The sequence below is a fragment of the Protomyctophum bolini genome, assembly GCF_963924005.1.
Source record: "Protomyctophum bolini genome assembly, chromosome: 17".
In the NCBI taxonomy this organism is placed as follows: domain Eukaryota; kingdom Metazoa; phylum Chordata; class Actinopteri; order Myctophiformes; family Myctophidae; genus Protomyctophum; species Protomyctophum bolini.
Window position 1 is genome coordinate 30,010,273 of NC_137878.1, and position 16,729 is coordinate 30,027,001.

The 16,729-nt window shown below is 41.8% G+C and overlaps 1 protein-coding gene across 2 annotated transcripts; it reads left to right on the forward strand.

Annotated features, from left to right (window-relative positions):
* Window positions 1–1,141: 1,141 nt before the first annotated feature.
* Window positions 1,142–10,406, forward strand: anxa14 (annexin A14). Of its 2 annotated transcripts, none has more exons than XM_080787412.1 (13): window positions 1,142–1,205; window positions 1,573–1,612; window positions 2,733–2,829; window positions 3,208–3,296; window positions 5,023–5,136; window positions 5,998–6,088; window positions 6,752–6,831; window positions 7,274–7,312; window positions 7,704–7,794; window positions 8,861–8,956; window positions 9,692–9,747; window positions 10,019–10,126; window positions 10,314–10,406. In XM_080787412.1, the coding sequence occupies exons 2-13, from the start codon at window positions 1,586–1,588 to the stop codon at window positions 10,371–10,373; spliced, it is 948 nt and encodes a 315-aa protein (XP_080643538.1). In that variant the 5' UTR covers window positions 1,142–1,205; window positions 1,573–1,585; the 3' UTR covers window positions 10,374–10,406. The 2 variants fall into 2 exon arrangements, with proteins under 2 accessions (XP_080643538.1, XP_080643537.1); XM_080787411.1 differs by lacking the exon at window positions 1,142–1,205 and adding an exon at window positions 1,261–1,389.
* Window positions 10,407–16,729: the final 6,323 nt, after the last annotated feature.

A 16,729-nucleotide genomic window follows, 5' to 3' on the forward strand; every position in this document is an offset into this window, starting at 1 on the left:
TAGCCGTTATAACGATACAAATACTGGTACTTAACTGTTTTCCATTCCAAAATAAATGCTGTCATAGTAATCCCTGCAATGTCATGAAAAATGTCAACATCAGTTACTGTTTATAATTACGACAACCCACCATATTCCCTGTGCTCTGCTGGTGTGTGTTAGATAGCTGACGACATACCTCGGGTTTAGCAGAAGGTGAAAAACTAATATGGAAAGGTATAACCAATATGAAAATCTAAGCTAAACTTTTACCTCTTAAACTAGACCCTATAACCCTAATCCCTCCAGGGGTCTACCCTTGGCCTTCTCCTTGGCCTTCTCCCTATTTTCCCCAAATGTTTGTGACAAATGTTTATTACTTATTATGACATGCCCAAAAAAAGAGATGTTACGGTTCACAAGGTTAATTGATCTGGAAGGACATTAACGTGTCATAGCACCAGCAGGAACGTGTTTGTGTGTGTTTTGGTACAGTTCCAGGATCAGATCCACCTTACCACTGACCGCCACTGTGGATTAAAACTATCAGATCCACCTTACCACTGACCGCCACTGTGGATTAAAACTATTGTTGAATGGACATCTTTATCAGGGCGTTCACAAATCTGTCTGTTGAAAAGCCTCTTTGTTGGGGCTTATTTTGTCTTCACTGAAATTCACCTTTCAGGTTTCAGACATTCCATTTGTTATTGGAGTTATTTCACCCTGAAACCATAATATTGGCTCCTCGCATATTTGCAGGAATGGGCATGTTGCAAGACCTCAATCTGGCTTATTTGATCTACAGTACTGTATAGTACAGAAACTGCCAAAAGCTGACTTAAAACGAATCAAACTTCACTATGTTGAATACAGAAACGATACATAATTTTCATTTATTCTATTCAATGTTTACATTTTGCAGTCACTTCAGAACTAGCGTTTTTGTGTCACCTGTAAACAAACCTGATTGTCTGGGTTCTTCCTCTGCTTGGAATGTCAAATATTTTGCATATCAGTTACCATAGTAATGGTAGAGGCCAATAGTAATGACAGGTGGGCAGATACTGAGAACCGATTGGTCAGATGTTTGGATTGACACAACGGTGGGTGTATTGTAGAAGGTGTGGTGTAGCAAAGGTGGGACACTATATAGTTGCAAGGCTGATTAAAGGTTGACGGAAGCTACTCTCCTCTACAGAACTGCCACAAGACTCCAGTTACAGGTAGGATTTGACTAACGGTATTATCACTGTTGTATTTCAGAGGCAATGGGAGCACTTATAATATACCTGGGAATAGTTTTAGAAATTCAAGAATCTTGTTTGGTGGGTGTATTTGCTGAGTGTATCACCACAGCTGTTAAAGTGTGTATAATTGATCAACAACTCCACACAACAAAATAATGAAGTAAGTCAATCTTCTGGAATGGAACCAAATTGTTGCATTCAATCCACTCCTACCTGTAAGAGGGCACACCAATGTGTGCATGTTATTACTTGATTTAGTTTGTGTTCATGTTTTCCGCGTGTACTTTGAGGTACAGTGTGTGGAATGTGTCCGTCACTTACACGACCGTATTCACTATTGCAGGTTAAAAAAGGCCATGGATCCAGACTACTTCAAATCACATGTAAGTTGGCATCCTCTTCCCTCTGCATTCCTCCGTTTCCTATCAAGTTCCTATCGGGTCTAAATGGACACGCTCTGTGCTTTGTATCCGCTGATTATTTACATTCCCTCTATTGTTATCTCTGTTACACCAAGCTTTTGTAAACGGTGCTGTATTACAAGTACTGTAACAAAGGCATGTGGTGTCAAATACTGTATGACTGACTGACAAATAATGTACGACTGATGATTACCAAATGTATGAGAAGACCAATTGTATAATTCCAAATTAGTATTTTCCCTTCAACACTTTTTGAAGGGACATTATGTTTAATGCTTCTGGTCTTAACTCTTAATGTGGTATTTTGATAATGTAACTGAACTGTGTTTTCACACAAGTGCCGCAACATACTGTAAAGGTGGACATGCTTTTCATTCTCTGAATTCATCTTGATGAAAAGTGATTGATAGTGATTTGTTTCTCTGTGTGACACCTACAATGTATGTCATGTAATCTTCTTTGTACTATACATTCCACCTGTTTCCTGTCACATTCCACATTATGGTATATCTAGCCCTCTATTGTTGTGACTGTAGGTCGCAGTTTACTACGAAAACCTGCATTTCCCACAAGTGTCACGCTTCCATATACAGTATGGTCACGCCTCGTGACACATCATGCCACCATATATGGCTGTCTCCATATATGAAGATCACGACACTGACCTCATCAAACCCTGGATAGCCATACTGCATATACTGAGCCGGCCAGCAACTACATCTGACCTCAAACCCTTAGATCTCCATATATGGAGCTGACCTGTTCTGACATTCCATGTAGATCCTTCGCCACCCGTCCTTCCTCTTCGATGTCTCCCTTTTGACTGATACCTGTTCATTCAAACTCTAGACGGGCCTGCCCCAAAGTTATTAGTAGAGTTCTCAACAGGCCTGAAAATGAAACCTCATCAAACCCGATAGGACGAGGTCACTTCGAGGTCGCTTCTCGCCTTTTGATCATACGACAATGAAATATAGGGCTTATGTTGATAACAAAGTCTCACTTCTACAGTACAACATCTTATTTGTGATATCAGACCAACACTGATCTCTCTCTCTCTCTCTCTCTCTCTATCCATTAGGACATGGCGTGGGGTACCTTGGGCACGGTGCGTCCATTCCCCAACTTCCACCCTGATAGGGATGCTTTCGAGATCGAGACCGCACTGGGGAAGAAAGGTACCTCCTCAGATGATAGACTTGGTAGTGCTGTCGCCTCACAGCTAGAAGGTCCTGGGTTCGATTCCCGCTGGGGCCGTGTTAAAAAAAAGATGATAGACTTGGTGATAACACCTGCTTTAGGAGTAGAACGTTTACAGATACATTCTTACACTCTCAGAGTTAAATGAACACTCAGGATTTTTCCCTGTACAGCTACAATGGCATTTGAATGGTGCTGATGATACCTCTTAATATGTCTTACCAAGACAGTCAACCAAAGAAAAGGTCTTTAATGGTACAATAAAATAGCATAACTCAGAATTGCTATTTGAAGAGCCATTGCTCAGTGTTGAGACAGATGCTGTCATTGTAATCTGAATATTTCCTCTGGATCAGATGTTGTGACTCTGGTGAGAATCCTGACCAACCGGAACAACCATCAGAGACAGGTCATCGCCCAGACCTACCAGGAAATAATAGAGAAGGTAAACTAATGCATGATCTTGCCACTATTAGTATTTTATGCTTCTACACTTCATTGTGTTGGTAATGGCTCTCATTCCGCAGTAAAAACAAGCCTGATGGTGTCACGTGCCGAAATTGTATTCATACTCCACTTATTAATTATTTTGAAAACTTGATACATACGTACTACATTTCTGCCATCTTAAAATAGCCGATCCAAAAGCTTACAATGTGTCATGATGTGACACATTGTATTCAAAAGATTTCTTGTGCTTAATGACTCTTTTACTTTTGGTACATTAAGTACATTTTGATGCCAATACTTTTACTCAAGTACATTTTTAATTCCTGGCTTTTACTTGTAAGTATTTCTGCAGTATTGATATATTTCAGTAAAAAATATACTTATTCCACCACATCATCGGGACTCTTTTTGAGCTTGTAGATCGGTTATTTCTTTGCATTTTGTTTAGCATAGGCCTACCTCAAGAAAGAAAGTCCCTCTATCAGGAACATGACTTGTTGTTCAGGGTTACCTGTTATTTCCTACGAGTAGATCCATCCATGCACAGCCACGTCAGGCATGCATTGCTGTGATAGTTCAGGTGAATCTCATTGTGAATGTCTGTCTGGGACATTTGTTGACATTAACAATGTGTGTGTGAACCATACCATAGCATGTTGTTAGCTCCAGGTGTTTGCAGAGTGAACTGGTCTTTCACTCTGCAAACACTGGCTTTGAACGCACCTTTATTTGAAGAGAAGGTTTAGCAACATCATGAACTCTTTATAACCTAACAAAGAGTTCGGGATTGGGATCATAGGACGATCGAGGGACTAAAATGGCTTAGTTGGTATTATAAATATAATTTAGCTGTCATTTTTGTCAAATGCACGTCAACATGCAAACTATTATGACTAGGAGGAGCACTAGAAAGTTTCTATATACCTTTCTATCGCCTCCAGGTGTCTGTAGTGTAGTCTGTACTTCTACTGTTTCTATATACCTTTCTATCCTCCCCAGGTTTCTGTAGTGTAGTCTGTACTTCTACTGTTTCTATATACCTTTCTATCCCCCCCAGGTGTCTGTAGTCTGTACTTCGGCCCCTCCTTCTTTCCTCCTATACAAAATTCCTTTGGCAAAAAAAGCTCACAAGATCACAGCATTATTATGACATGCCCATAAATTGGTTATAAAGAATGATGTCCTCAGCTTTTTCAGAAAAAGCCAATCATATAAGCTCACAACTCGCCACAATGCTCTACGTTGTGTACTGCTATTAATCTGCTAAATGACACACCCAGGACGTGGACCCAGGATATGCTTGGGTTCAAGTGGTTTTAACCCTAGAACACTAAACATCCTTTTTGTCACACCATCCATCACTAAACACCGGTATATTTTACCCAATGTAAAATATTCCATAAAAGGTATTTCTCATCTAAATATATTGTACAGCAAAAGAAAAGTACATGGCAACTTGAGGTACTCTTCTTTAATATTTCATCATGACATCATTTCAACAACAAACACCGATGTTGAGCTGGGAACTCCTTTGGTCCACTAAACACGAATGAAATTCACCCCATAACACCTGCCAGTAGGAAAAAAACCAGGGATGTGGGCAGGGAAACAACTCTACCTTCTATGAGACCCACCCACCTCAGACATTATGAAAATTACAAAAATATAATTGTCTGTGTTTAGTGTCCTAGGCTTAATGTGATGTGATGGTTGTGTTCCAGGACCTGCTGACTGGTGTGAAGAAGGCTCTGTCTGGAGAACTAGAGAACCTCATGTTGGCTCTGATGATGAAGCCGATGCAACATGAGGCTCATCGCCTACGACAAGCCATGGCGGTCTGTCTGTCTGCCTGCCTGTCTGTCTGTCTGTCTGTCTGTCTGTCTGTCTGTCTGTCTGTCTGTCTGTCTGTCTGTCTGTCTGTCTGTCTGTCTGTCTGTCTGTTCATTTAGGGAAGATACGCCACAGTCTGGGACTAGTTATGCGCATGAGCACCCTATTAGGTTACTTGTATAGATTTAGTAGGCTGTAAGGATGCCTAACATTCATCTAAAAATAATAAGAATAAAATACTGGCTGTATTGCCATTGAATTTGTTGTGCTCTTGGCAGATGGGCCATTCTGATTTTGGTGATCCTATTGGTGATTCTCTGGTGCCACCCTTAGGCCAAAAGGTCCACTTGCACACAAGAAATCTCAAAATGTAGGCTAGTGAGAGGATTGCCATCTAGAGGCCAGTATCAGGGCTTTTACAATACATTTGAGGCCTGTAGTTTGAGGTAAAGTAAATGATCTACAGTGCAGTTGGTGTAGCCTCATCTGCCTGCACTGCATTGCCCCCACGCAGTGCAGCGCAGTGGGATATAACGAAGTATCACAATGCAAGGCTACAGTTGGTTTGTGTGGAAGTTGGAAAGACATCAGCTAAAAGATGGACAGTTGAGCAGTTGAGACGAATAACCGTTTAAGTCCACAATTTATTCTGACCCCTCCCCGAAAAGGGGCAATCTGCCCTGACCCCTTATCCATGATTTATACATTATTATGGATAATTAGTATGGACTTATACAGTATGGTTATTTGTCTTAACTGTTCGTGTGTGTGTGTGTGTGTGTGTGTGTGTGTGTGTGTGTGTGTGTGTGTGTGTGTGTGTGTGTGTGTGTGTGTGTGTGTGTTTGTACACGCCCGTGCGCACACAGGGCTTAGGTACCGATGAGGACACACTCCTGGAGATCCTGTGTACAAGATCCAGACAGCAACTCAAAGACGCCTCTACTGCCTACAGTGAAAGTAATTCATGTTGATCACAGTCATTGTATTTACTCACGTCACAGTACTTTTGGCAGCCTTTTCAAAGTCTTGCTTCATCTTCCAATGCTCACAAGTTGACCCAATGGCCAACATGCAGAGCTATTGAATTATTCAACTATTGCAATGGTTCTCAAAGTGGTGTCCGTGGGGACTGGGGAGGTTCAAGGAGGTCACAAGCAAAATTAGTTAATATATCGTCACAATCATTTTAACCACTTAATCCATATTTCATACTTTGGCTATTCAAAAATAGCAGATATACAAGCTCCAAATGTTCATATTTTTTTAACATGTTTGAAAAATCTTGAAAATGTTGAATAATTTATTCTTCTGGGGGTCCCTGGACACAAAACATTTAGAATACATATGAATGTGGTGGTCCGTGGCAGGGAGTTTGAGAACCACTGAACCTACTATAACAGAGCTGCTCGAGACACCACGTCTTACTCTACTAGAGCGAATCGAATTAAGTGCCTTGCTCAAAGGCACTGTAGTAGTGGTAGATGGGAACGTACGTTGACCATTTCAGCTGGAAGCCTTTTCCAAACCTGTGTGAACTACTGTATATATTGTTGTTATTCAATTGACTGCAGGATTGAGGACCTCCCACGTGACCTTTGGCTGTTTCTCTCTGTGTTTCAGTGTACAAGAAGGAGCTGGAGAAGGACCTGAAAGGAGAAACCAGTGGAGACTTTGCTAAGCTCATTGTGGCTTTGCTAAATGTAACAGTAAAACCCTTTTCTACCTATTTCCACCAGTTTAGTTTAGTTTATTTGATCATCTTACAGTACAAACTTATACATCAACAAATGAAAGAAAACAGCCATAGGCTGAAGCTAAAAGCTTATAAGTGCCCACCAAATGGGAGATTACTATGCCATAAAATCAGCAGTGTTCATTTTTGTGCAAATATAACCTAATGGACCCACAAGGCCAAGGGCCCAGAATGCACAAATGAAAACAACGATTTTACTTTGTATTACGTACTAAAGGTGTCTGACCTTTAGTACCGCCTCCTCCCCAAAACAATGACATTTATTTATTTAGCACCTGCATTATGAAATCCATTCCATATCCATTCCATGGGTTACTGTATGTTATGCTGTTGTTTATAATGGCATGTGAAACAGGCCTTCAGAATTCTTCTCTCCTCTCTCCCAACAGAAGGAAAATGTTGCTGGATGTGTTCAGACAGATACTGAGGTACAGTTTGAGAGAATGCCTTGTGTTAAATCACACTACTTAGTACCATGTATCAATACGGTGTCATTCTTTTGTTTTACTGCAGTTGATATTTTCCCACATTATATTATATATTATTAATACTTAAAACCACTCACACCGGTTGACCGTGAACCCCCCGCAGCTCACAACATGTATTGGCTCATATCGGCCAATGCTCGCCCCCAGAATAACAATGCTAGATTGGTATGGATAATTTGTGAAAATGTAGGATGTGATTTGTGCTATGTTGCTTTTCAAAAAGGGTATAATATCTCAAATATATAGGGGAATTGTATGTACTATGTTTATTTAATATGTTTCATGGACGATTTATTTTGACTGACTTGTGTGGTTTATAATGAAATACCAGACATTGTCTGCATCGCTGAATGAGAAGAAAGCAGAAGCTGGACCCTGGATTAATATACTGACCTCAAGAAACTCAGGCCATCTTAATAACGGTACGTGTCTGTGTGAGGATGTGTGTTTATTGTCTCCACCGGGCCGAAGGCATGGGGAGAGTATGTTTTGCACTCCGTCCGTGTCTGCGTATTACAGCTAATCTCTGGCACCGCCAAACTGTGCACACACACTCCCTGGATGCCAACAAAGAACCCAATTTCCCCCCCCCCACAACGGCCTGTTATAGCGCCACCATGAGGCCAACTTTTTCTAAAGACATTTATTTATATTACTTGTATGCACATTTGATCCATACATCACGCAAATCCGTATACACTATCTCTACAGTCATGTGATCAACACGGACCTGTCCACTTCCCCCTATTCAATCCCCATTGGCTAAGATTGCCTTCCAAAGTTTGCAGGATTGGTCCGTTTTGAACAAAGAATGCCTCAGATCATGAACACAGCATGCGATTTCCGTGAAACTTCTAAACATTATGTATACACTGAACTTTTTATATTACTCCTACACATTTTGTCCAAACATCTAAATGACCTGTGCCCGGAGGAGGCACAGGTGACCTGTGCCCCGAGGAGGCACAGGTCCCCCCCCCCTCCAAAAAAACCCCCCAAAACAAAACAAAAACAAAAGTGCAACTGAATGGCTGGAAATGGAAATTAAGAGTTTACATATATAGTACACATAGTGGTGCATGCATAAACTTTCCTTAATGATTATATCTGTTTTCTGTATTTATCTATGATGTATTTTCTCTATTATTAATGTTATTGTAGAGGTCAATTTGTATAGGTGGTGGGGAGGGGGGCGGGGCAGGGGTCGCGAGACATGGCCAAAGCATTTCCGGGTGTCCCCAGCCAAAAACGTTGAGAACCTCTGTGTTATGTGGGAAAAAAACAAAGTGGGTTAGTGTGCCAACAGCCAAACATTTGATGTCAGTGAGTTATAAACCCATAAACAAAGCCTTCAAGGTGTACCATTCATTACACTCTTTGCTTATCTGTCCATCTGAAAGCTTACTCTTTGTGCCCTTGTACTGGAGCTGTTTATTGGAGCATGTTGTTGACACATGTATATTTGCTACTGTACTACTGTATGTGCAGTGCTGATGAGACTGGAGCTGGAGCAGGGACAGACACTGGATCCCATCCTGGAAAAGCGATTCTCAGGAGACATTAGACGGGGATTGAAAGTATTAGGTGTGTAAGTGTGTGTGTGTGTGTGTGTGTGTGTGTGTGTTAAAACAGTTTAAAAGCCATAAACGACAAGCCATCTAATCGGATGCCACGGACGACAAGACGTGCTCCCTTGGGAATTAAAAAAAAGTCTTTGTTTTTTCTTTTTGTTTTTTTAATCCATATTTTGAAAATTCCTCTAATCTGGTGTACAGGTGATGACATGCACATTACATGCATAATAGAATTACAATTTCTTTCTTTTTTTATAATGGGAGAATTGGCACTCAAAGCCTAAACTGGTGACCACCAGGTAGTGCTGAAAGAGTTTTAAAGGGTTACATTCATTTTGCCTCGAGGCTCTGTCTCATTTCATTAATTCTCTGAAAGCATGAACATATTATAATAAATAAATGATCTGTCAGGAATAAAATGGAGGGAATTGTACAGAAACATAGCCCACATGTGTATGCTGGGATGGTGGTCAGAGCATAGGCATTAGCATTTGACCATGCCCTAACTGGGCCGGCCTGATGCTCGGCCAGGCCCGGCTAATTAGTGTAACGTTAGGCCCGAAAACCTGAAAAGCAACTCCAGCAAGCAGGGCGTTTTAAATGGCCCAGATTAGATGCAGTGAGTGAGTATGACCGATCTCCTGATCAGAAGTATAGGTGATGCTCTGATCGGCCATCTGCCTGAACTAGCTCTACAGGCTTCGTCTGCTAAATGACTCATTTGTAAATCCTCTTGTAATTTCAGTGCAATGCATTTTAAATCCTTATCTGTACCTGGCACAAAGACTAGAGACCATGAAGGTAAGGTCCTGATCATCTCTAATCTCTCTAATGGTTGAGCATTGTCACTGATGAATGCATCCTTTTATTCATTCAATCGTAAACTGTAAAATCATGAGTGCCCATTTATTTACTGATGAATGGAATCATCAATATCGAAGCACATGAAGATGGACAATATTTAGACTTAATCATGTTCAGATAGATATTTATTTACACACCCCAAACATTGCAGTAGTAGATTATGTAGTTAGTAATTTCCTCCCGTCCTTTTGGCTCTCTTTTCTTTTAGCCTGCTGTAGTCCAAGGGATCCTGGTATCTCACTGTGAAGAAGATTTGCTGTGTGTCAGAGTGACCTACCTTCAACAGACAGGCACATCACTCTACACAGCTCTGCAGGTACTGTAGATCTCGCACGCACGCACACAGACCCAAGTTATGTTACGTGAGACTGTTCAAACACTGTTCTAAAATAATGCTTGAAAATAGACATAAACTCATTAATGTCACATTAAGTACTATTACTCATACAAGAGAAGTTTATTTTATTCTTTATTTTACAGTTTTTCTATTCTTTTTTCCACAGAAACCATTCAAAGGAGATTATCTACAGGCGCTCCTTGCTCTCTGTCGATCTGAAGACTGATGTGCTCTCTGTCTACGAATCACACGAATATACACACATCTGTGATTTAGAAATGATTACAATTTCTTTCCTGTTTCAGCAATTAAATAGTAAAAAGAAATAAAGATATCTATTTAAGTCATACGTTTCATAATGATTAAGAACATTCATTGGAGTGGCGTATAAATAGCTGTCATAATCGGTTGCATATTGTAATCAGTGTGGGTTTCTGGTCCAAAGTAATTAGTCATGACAACACTTTTTATATTTATTGTGACAGTTGTGAGCTGTCACAATAAAGATAATATAAAAAGCACCAAAACCAACTCAGTCAGTCACTTGGTCAGTCACTCGGTCACTCACTCAATCACTCACTCACACAAAGGGCACAGAATGGAGGTGCGTGCCCTTAGCCAAAAACACACAGTAAATGTAATGTAAATTATAATGACATCAGAATTGTACCGTTCCCGAGGCATATGCTAGGAAGTCCCTCCCTTGTTCATTGCACAACCCGGGACACAAATCTTTTCAAAGATTGATGGTTTTAATAGGGTCCGTCATACTTAGTCGCTGTTGTTCAAGCTAATGTATGTCGATTATTCTATTTTCTAAGTAAGTCAAGCTTCAGGGTTTAGACTGGTTTCATGGTTCTGCAGTTATTATTGTGTTTCATTCATTCTGAAGAGATATCAGCTCCTTCAGAATGTCAACACACCTGCACAGCCACACGCGTCTCTATCTATTCAGTGTGTCACAACATACAGCATCAACGTGACCGCAGAGCTCAACAGAGATGCTTTCATTGAAGGGCTTCCACTGTGCGTCGTATTTGTCGGTGCTGCAGTCGTGGGAGCTGCGGTGGTGGGTGCTGCAGTCGTGGCTGCTGCAGCCGTGGGTGCTGCGGTGGTGGGTGCTGCAGTCGTGGGTGCTGCGGTGGTGGGTGCTGCAGTGGTGGGTGCTGCAGTCGTGGGAGCTGCGGTCGTGGGTGCTGCGGTGGGTGCTGCAGCCGTGGGTGCTGCGGTGGTGGGTGCTGCAGTCGTGGGTGCTGCGGTGGTGGGTGCTGCAGTCGTGGGTGCTGCGGTGGTGGGTGCTGCAGTCGTGGGTGCTGCGGTGGTGGGTGCTGCGGTTGTTGGAGCTGCGGTGGTGGGTGCTGCAGTCGTCGGTGCTGCTGTCGCGGGAGCCTCTGTGACACTCTGGACGGGGAGGAAGAGATTAGTCAGTGTATTCTATGGCATTGTGTGCCATGCAAGAATTGCCTCACTTACTGTACAAGTGTTGTTATCAGAGAGAGAGAGAGAGAGAGAGAGCGTTATGGTAAAGGATGACAGGCCCGTCCAAAACAGACCATCCAGGTCACACTGGCCTATCACTAGTATATATATATATAATTATTAATACATTATTAAGGAGCCGCGGGTGATTTTAAACCTGCAACATAGCTTAGTTTAAACCCGCAACACATGTTGGGAGCCACGGGTGATTTAAAACCCGCAGCACGGGTACTTTTGTCGGGAGCGACGGTGTTGTCGGACTAATGACTGGAGGACTGTTGGTATGTTTGACCAACGTATGTACCCCACGGGCAAGTGCCTCTGACACCAGACTGATTACACCTCAAAATACATCAATTATAGGATCTATTACATCGCTGTACCCACACTGTACATAATTTGGTGTTATCATATATTCGAACGGGTAAGGACTAGTATATATAAATCTTATGTGGCAGATTATATGAACAGTTTGACTTGTAGAAGTACAAATAAGATTTGTACAGCTCTGGCAGAACTAACTTCACTAACTTTATGGAATTAATTCTTAATATACAGGAATAAGACCAAAGCCACACTTAACTTCCTTGTACTGTAGATCTTCTATTGTGTTTTTTAATATTTCCTCCCAGCAGAGACTAGTACAGTATAGTACGTGAATAAGTTACAAAAGAATGCGCCACAATTTAAGGCAGTAAATACAACACTAGCTGCTGTCATTCAATGCAACAGAAAGAGGACTGTGGCCCTATTGTCACCTGTCCCAAATCATTGGTAGATCTCTTAGCTAAAAACATTGTTATAACCACTGAAGCCCTATATACATGCAGCACAAAATAGTGACATTTTTATTATTTGTATTTATTGAAGATAAATGCTAATAAATGCTAATAAATTGGGACACCTGGTTGACTGATGACCATTACAGCCCCCCCAAAAAAACCCCACTACAACTCTGATACCAAACTCACTATACAACTCTAATACCAAGCATTGGTGAGATCATTATGTCATGAACAATGTGTCAAGTGAGATTCACAACGACAAGAATACTTTATATAGTTGAATATTTACCTGCACTGAAGCTAGAAGAGTCAGCACACATAGTACCAGAGTCTTCATGGTGTCAAGAAGTGTACAAGGTGTATCCCTGGAATAGTTATAACAACACAATGTTCAAACCACAGACGTAAGTATACGGTCAAAGTATTTCTGACGTCGTTCAAGCCTTTAATGTGTCGGTCTGTCCACACATCTGTCCTGTCCAATATGAGAAATATTTGGAGTACTGTTTTTTTGCAACAGCTTTATATAGCATTACACTGTGTGTGTGTGTGTGTGGTGGAGCATGATGTCATTTGTTGACATTAACAATGTGTGTTAGCATGTTGTTAGCTCCAGGATGTTTGCAGAGTGAACTGTCGGCCTTGAGCACACCTGTTTGTTTATTCCTTTCTATCCCCCAAAGGTATTTGTACTATCTAGGTATTCCCTCTTTTCATCTTACACCAAATTCCTTTGCGACAAAAAAGATGAGAGATCATTTTCTCCTATTATTATTATGACATTCCCAGAAATTGGTTAGAATAATGATAATATAAAGAAGGATGTAGTTGAATTGATCACGTAAACCCTTAGCTTTTTCAGAAACACTAAACATCCTTTTTGTTACACCATCACTAAACACCGGTATATTTTACCCAATGTATAATATTATTCCATAAACTTTTCTCATCAAAATATATTGAAGTATAGGCCTACAGCAATACATGGCAAATGGTTAATGTGATGGTGTGATGTGATGGTTGTGTTCCAGGACCTGCTGACTGGTGTGAAGAACTTGGGGCGTGCACACGTAGACGCTAAGGGGTGCTTGAGCACCCCCTAGTGGCCCTCTCTGGACCAACTTTTGTCAAGTCCATTTGATACACTTTTTTTCCTTGTTTTGTATTATTTGTACGTGTATAGTATGTGGCCCATGGTGACATCGATCAATTCTGGATTAAAAGCTTATAATATATTTATTTATTTATACATTTGTCATGATGTTGTATGTGTCCGCAGTTTACATCCAAAAGAATGTGTCACTCTCTCGGTTCTGCACTGCTGTACTGGAGAAGTATATCACTGAGGGCAGGCAAATTTGCTTTTTGTAAGCGACTTCGTCATTCTGGGCTTGTGTTGTCTGTAACGTCGCTTGGGCTTGTTTTTTCATACCTGGTTGCTGGTTTCTCTCTCGAAATCTGGCGTGTGTGTGTGTACTACACCTGGTGACGCGCAAGTTTGTTTGCTGTGTGACTAGTGTCATGGCGGAGCCCGCGTTTCAAATGGATATATTCCTCCTTATTTCCTTCAACTGCTCCAATCCAGCACAAAGAACAGTCAGAGTAAGTTGTTGCATGAGTCCAATGCATATTATGATCCCATTCCCACCGCCGCCACGAACGTACGCTTAGCTTGATGCTAACGCGACCCCCCCCTCTCTCTCTCTTTAATGCGCGATAGAGACGCGTCTCGAGACGCGTCTCTATCAAATGGACTCTCTATTAAAGAGAGAGAGATCTCTCTCTCTCTCTCTCTTTAACATGCGATAGACTTGCACAAACAATCATTTTGGATTTGTTTACAAACATTGTGGCTTTGTTTACAAACATTAGATGTTTGTTTACAAAAATGGGTTTGTTCACAAACATTATGGGTTTGTTTACAAACATGTAGGGTGTGTTTACAAACATTTAGGGATTGTTTACAAACAGTTGATGTTTGTTTACACCATTTTGGGTTTGTTTACAGACATTTCAGATTTGTTTACAAACCTTTTTAGTTTGTTTACAAACGTTGTGGATTTGTTTACAAATATTTTGCATATGTAGATCGGCTATTTTTGGTACGACATGCATGCAATGTGGCCCCTCTGGAGTGAGTATGGAAATATAATGGCCCTCTCCATCGTCAAAGTTGCCCATCCCTGCGATAGAGAGATGCGTCTCTCTCTCTCTCTTTCTCTCTCTCTCTCTCTCTCTCAGCAGGGAATGCTTCAAATTGACATTGGTTGTTCAAGTTAAATTGATGTGTTGATGTTATTATGATATTTACCATAGGCAATATGCCAATATTGAAAAAAGTTAAAATGACCAGAGAGCAGGCTCATCAAAAATGTAGGTTAGGCTGTTTCTGCTGTGCAGACCTGTTTTTGACCCGAAAATAATGACTTTATAATCGGAAATAACCGATTTTTTCCGCAAGGGCGCTTTGCGCCCGTGCATGTTGGCAATTGGACCCCTCCATCTGTGAAGTACTGGATACGGCTGTGTGTGTGTGTGTGTGTGTGTGTGTGTGTGTGTGTGTGTGTGTGTGTTAGAGAAATGTTTTGTTGCAGCTGGTGGTTCCACGCGCCAGATAAGGTGCCCTTTTGTTTCACTTGAGCACCTGCCCCTCAAAGTGTCTGTGCACGCCACTGACTACAGTTATGTGCATGAGCACCCTATTAGGTTACTTGAATATATTTAGTAGGCTGTAAGGATGCCAGTGGTGGTAAGTTAGTCTCTCCTTCCCTAACGTTTACCTAAAAATAATGATTGTAGCCTATTGCAATTTAATTTGTTGTGCTCTCGGGCAGATAGGCCATTCTGATTTTGGTGATCCAATTGGTGATTCTCTGGTGCCACCCGTAGGCCAAAAGGTCCACTTGCACACAAGAAATCTCAAAATGTATAGGCTAGACTCTAGCCGCTAGAGGGACGATTGCCATCAAGCAGCACACCATAGAGGCCACTATCAGGGCTTTTACAATACATCTGAGGTGTAGCCTCATCTGCCTGCACTGCATTGCCCCCACGCAGTGCAGCGCAGTGGGATACTCATCTGCCTGCACTGCATTGCCCCCACGCAGTGCAGCGCAGTGGGATATTGGCATCGCAACACGAGGCTACAGTTGGTGTGTGTGTGTGTGTGTGTGTGGAGGTTGGAAAGACATCAGTTAGCCGGTGCTATAACAGATTAAAAAGATGGACAACCCTTAAAGGGTTACATTAATTTGGCCTCGATCGAGGCTCTGTCTCATTTCATTCATTCTCTGAAAGCATGAACATAATAATAAATAAATGATCTGTCAGGACTGAATGGAGGGGATTGTACAGAAACTAAACCCACATGTGTATGCTGGGATGGTGGTCAGAGCAGAGCACAGGCTAGCAGCATAGCGGAGCATCAGCAAAAAGAATGAGCAGTAAGCAGTATAGTTCTCAACGGGCCTGAACATTTATTTAAATTATGAAGCTCGGCCAGGCCCGGCTAATTAGTATAACATTAGGCCCGAAAACCCCCAAAAAACAGAAACCTCGAGTTTCATGGATGTTTGGCCCAGCCTGGCCCGCCCCGAAAACATCTGGTCGGGACGGGTAGGGTCGGGTTCGGGCAGAATTTGAGAACTCTAGCAAGCAGGGCGGTTTAAATGACCCCAATTAGAGGCAGTGAGCATGTGACCGATCTCCTGATCAGAAGTATAGGTGCTGCTCTGAGTCATCTGCCTGAACTAGCTCTGCAGGCTGTGTGTGTGTGTGTGTGTGTGTGTGTGTGTGTGTGTGTGTGTGTGTGTGTTCGTGTCTTCTCGCTTGCACGCAGGCGGGGGTATGTGCAAAGTTTGAAGTCTAAACCAGCAGTTTACTCTTTATGTAAGTGTACAATACAGTATGTGCACAATAAAATGTGTGCTGTACCCATTAAATAAGGCTTTTACTGTGTATGCCAGTGCTGAGTTCTCATTTCCCCTGTTGTTTGTTAACTATAGGGCTCATATACTCTGATCTCGCACTTTCTTGTAAGTAACACTGGATCAGAGATACTGTCAGCTCACTTGTTAATCCTCTTGTAATTTCAGTGCAATGCATTTTAAATCCTTATCTGTATCTGGCACAAAGACTAGAGACCATGAAGGTAAAGTCCTGATCATCTCTCTAATAAAATCTGATTTTGAGGGGGCACAGTTGGTAGTGCTGTTCCCTCACAGCTAGAAGGTACGCTGTGGGTGCTGGCGGCGTGTTTCCTCCTCTGAGTCATCAGTGCCCATACACGAGGCGGGGTTGGCGAAAGGGCCTTTCTGTG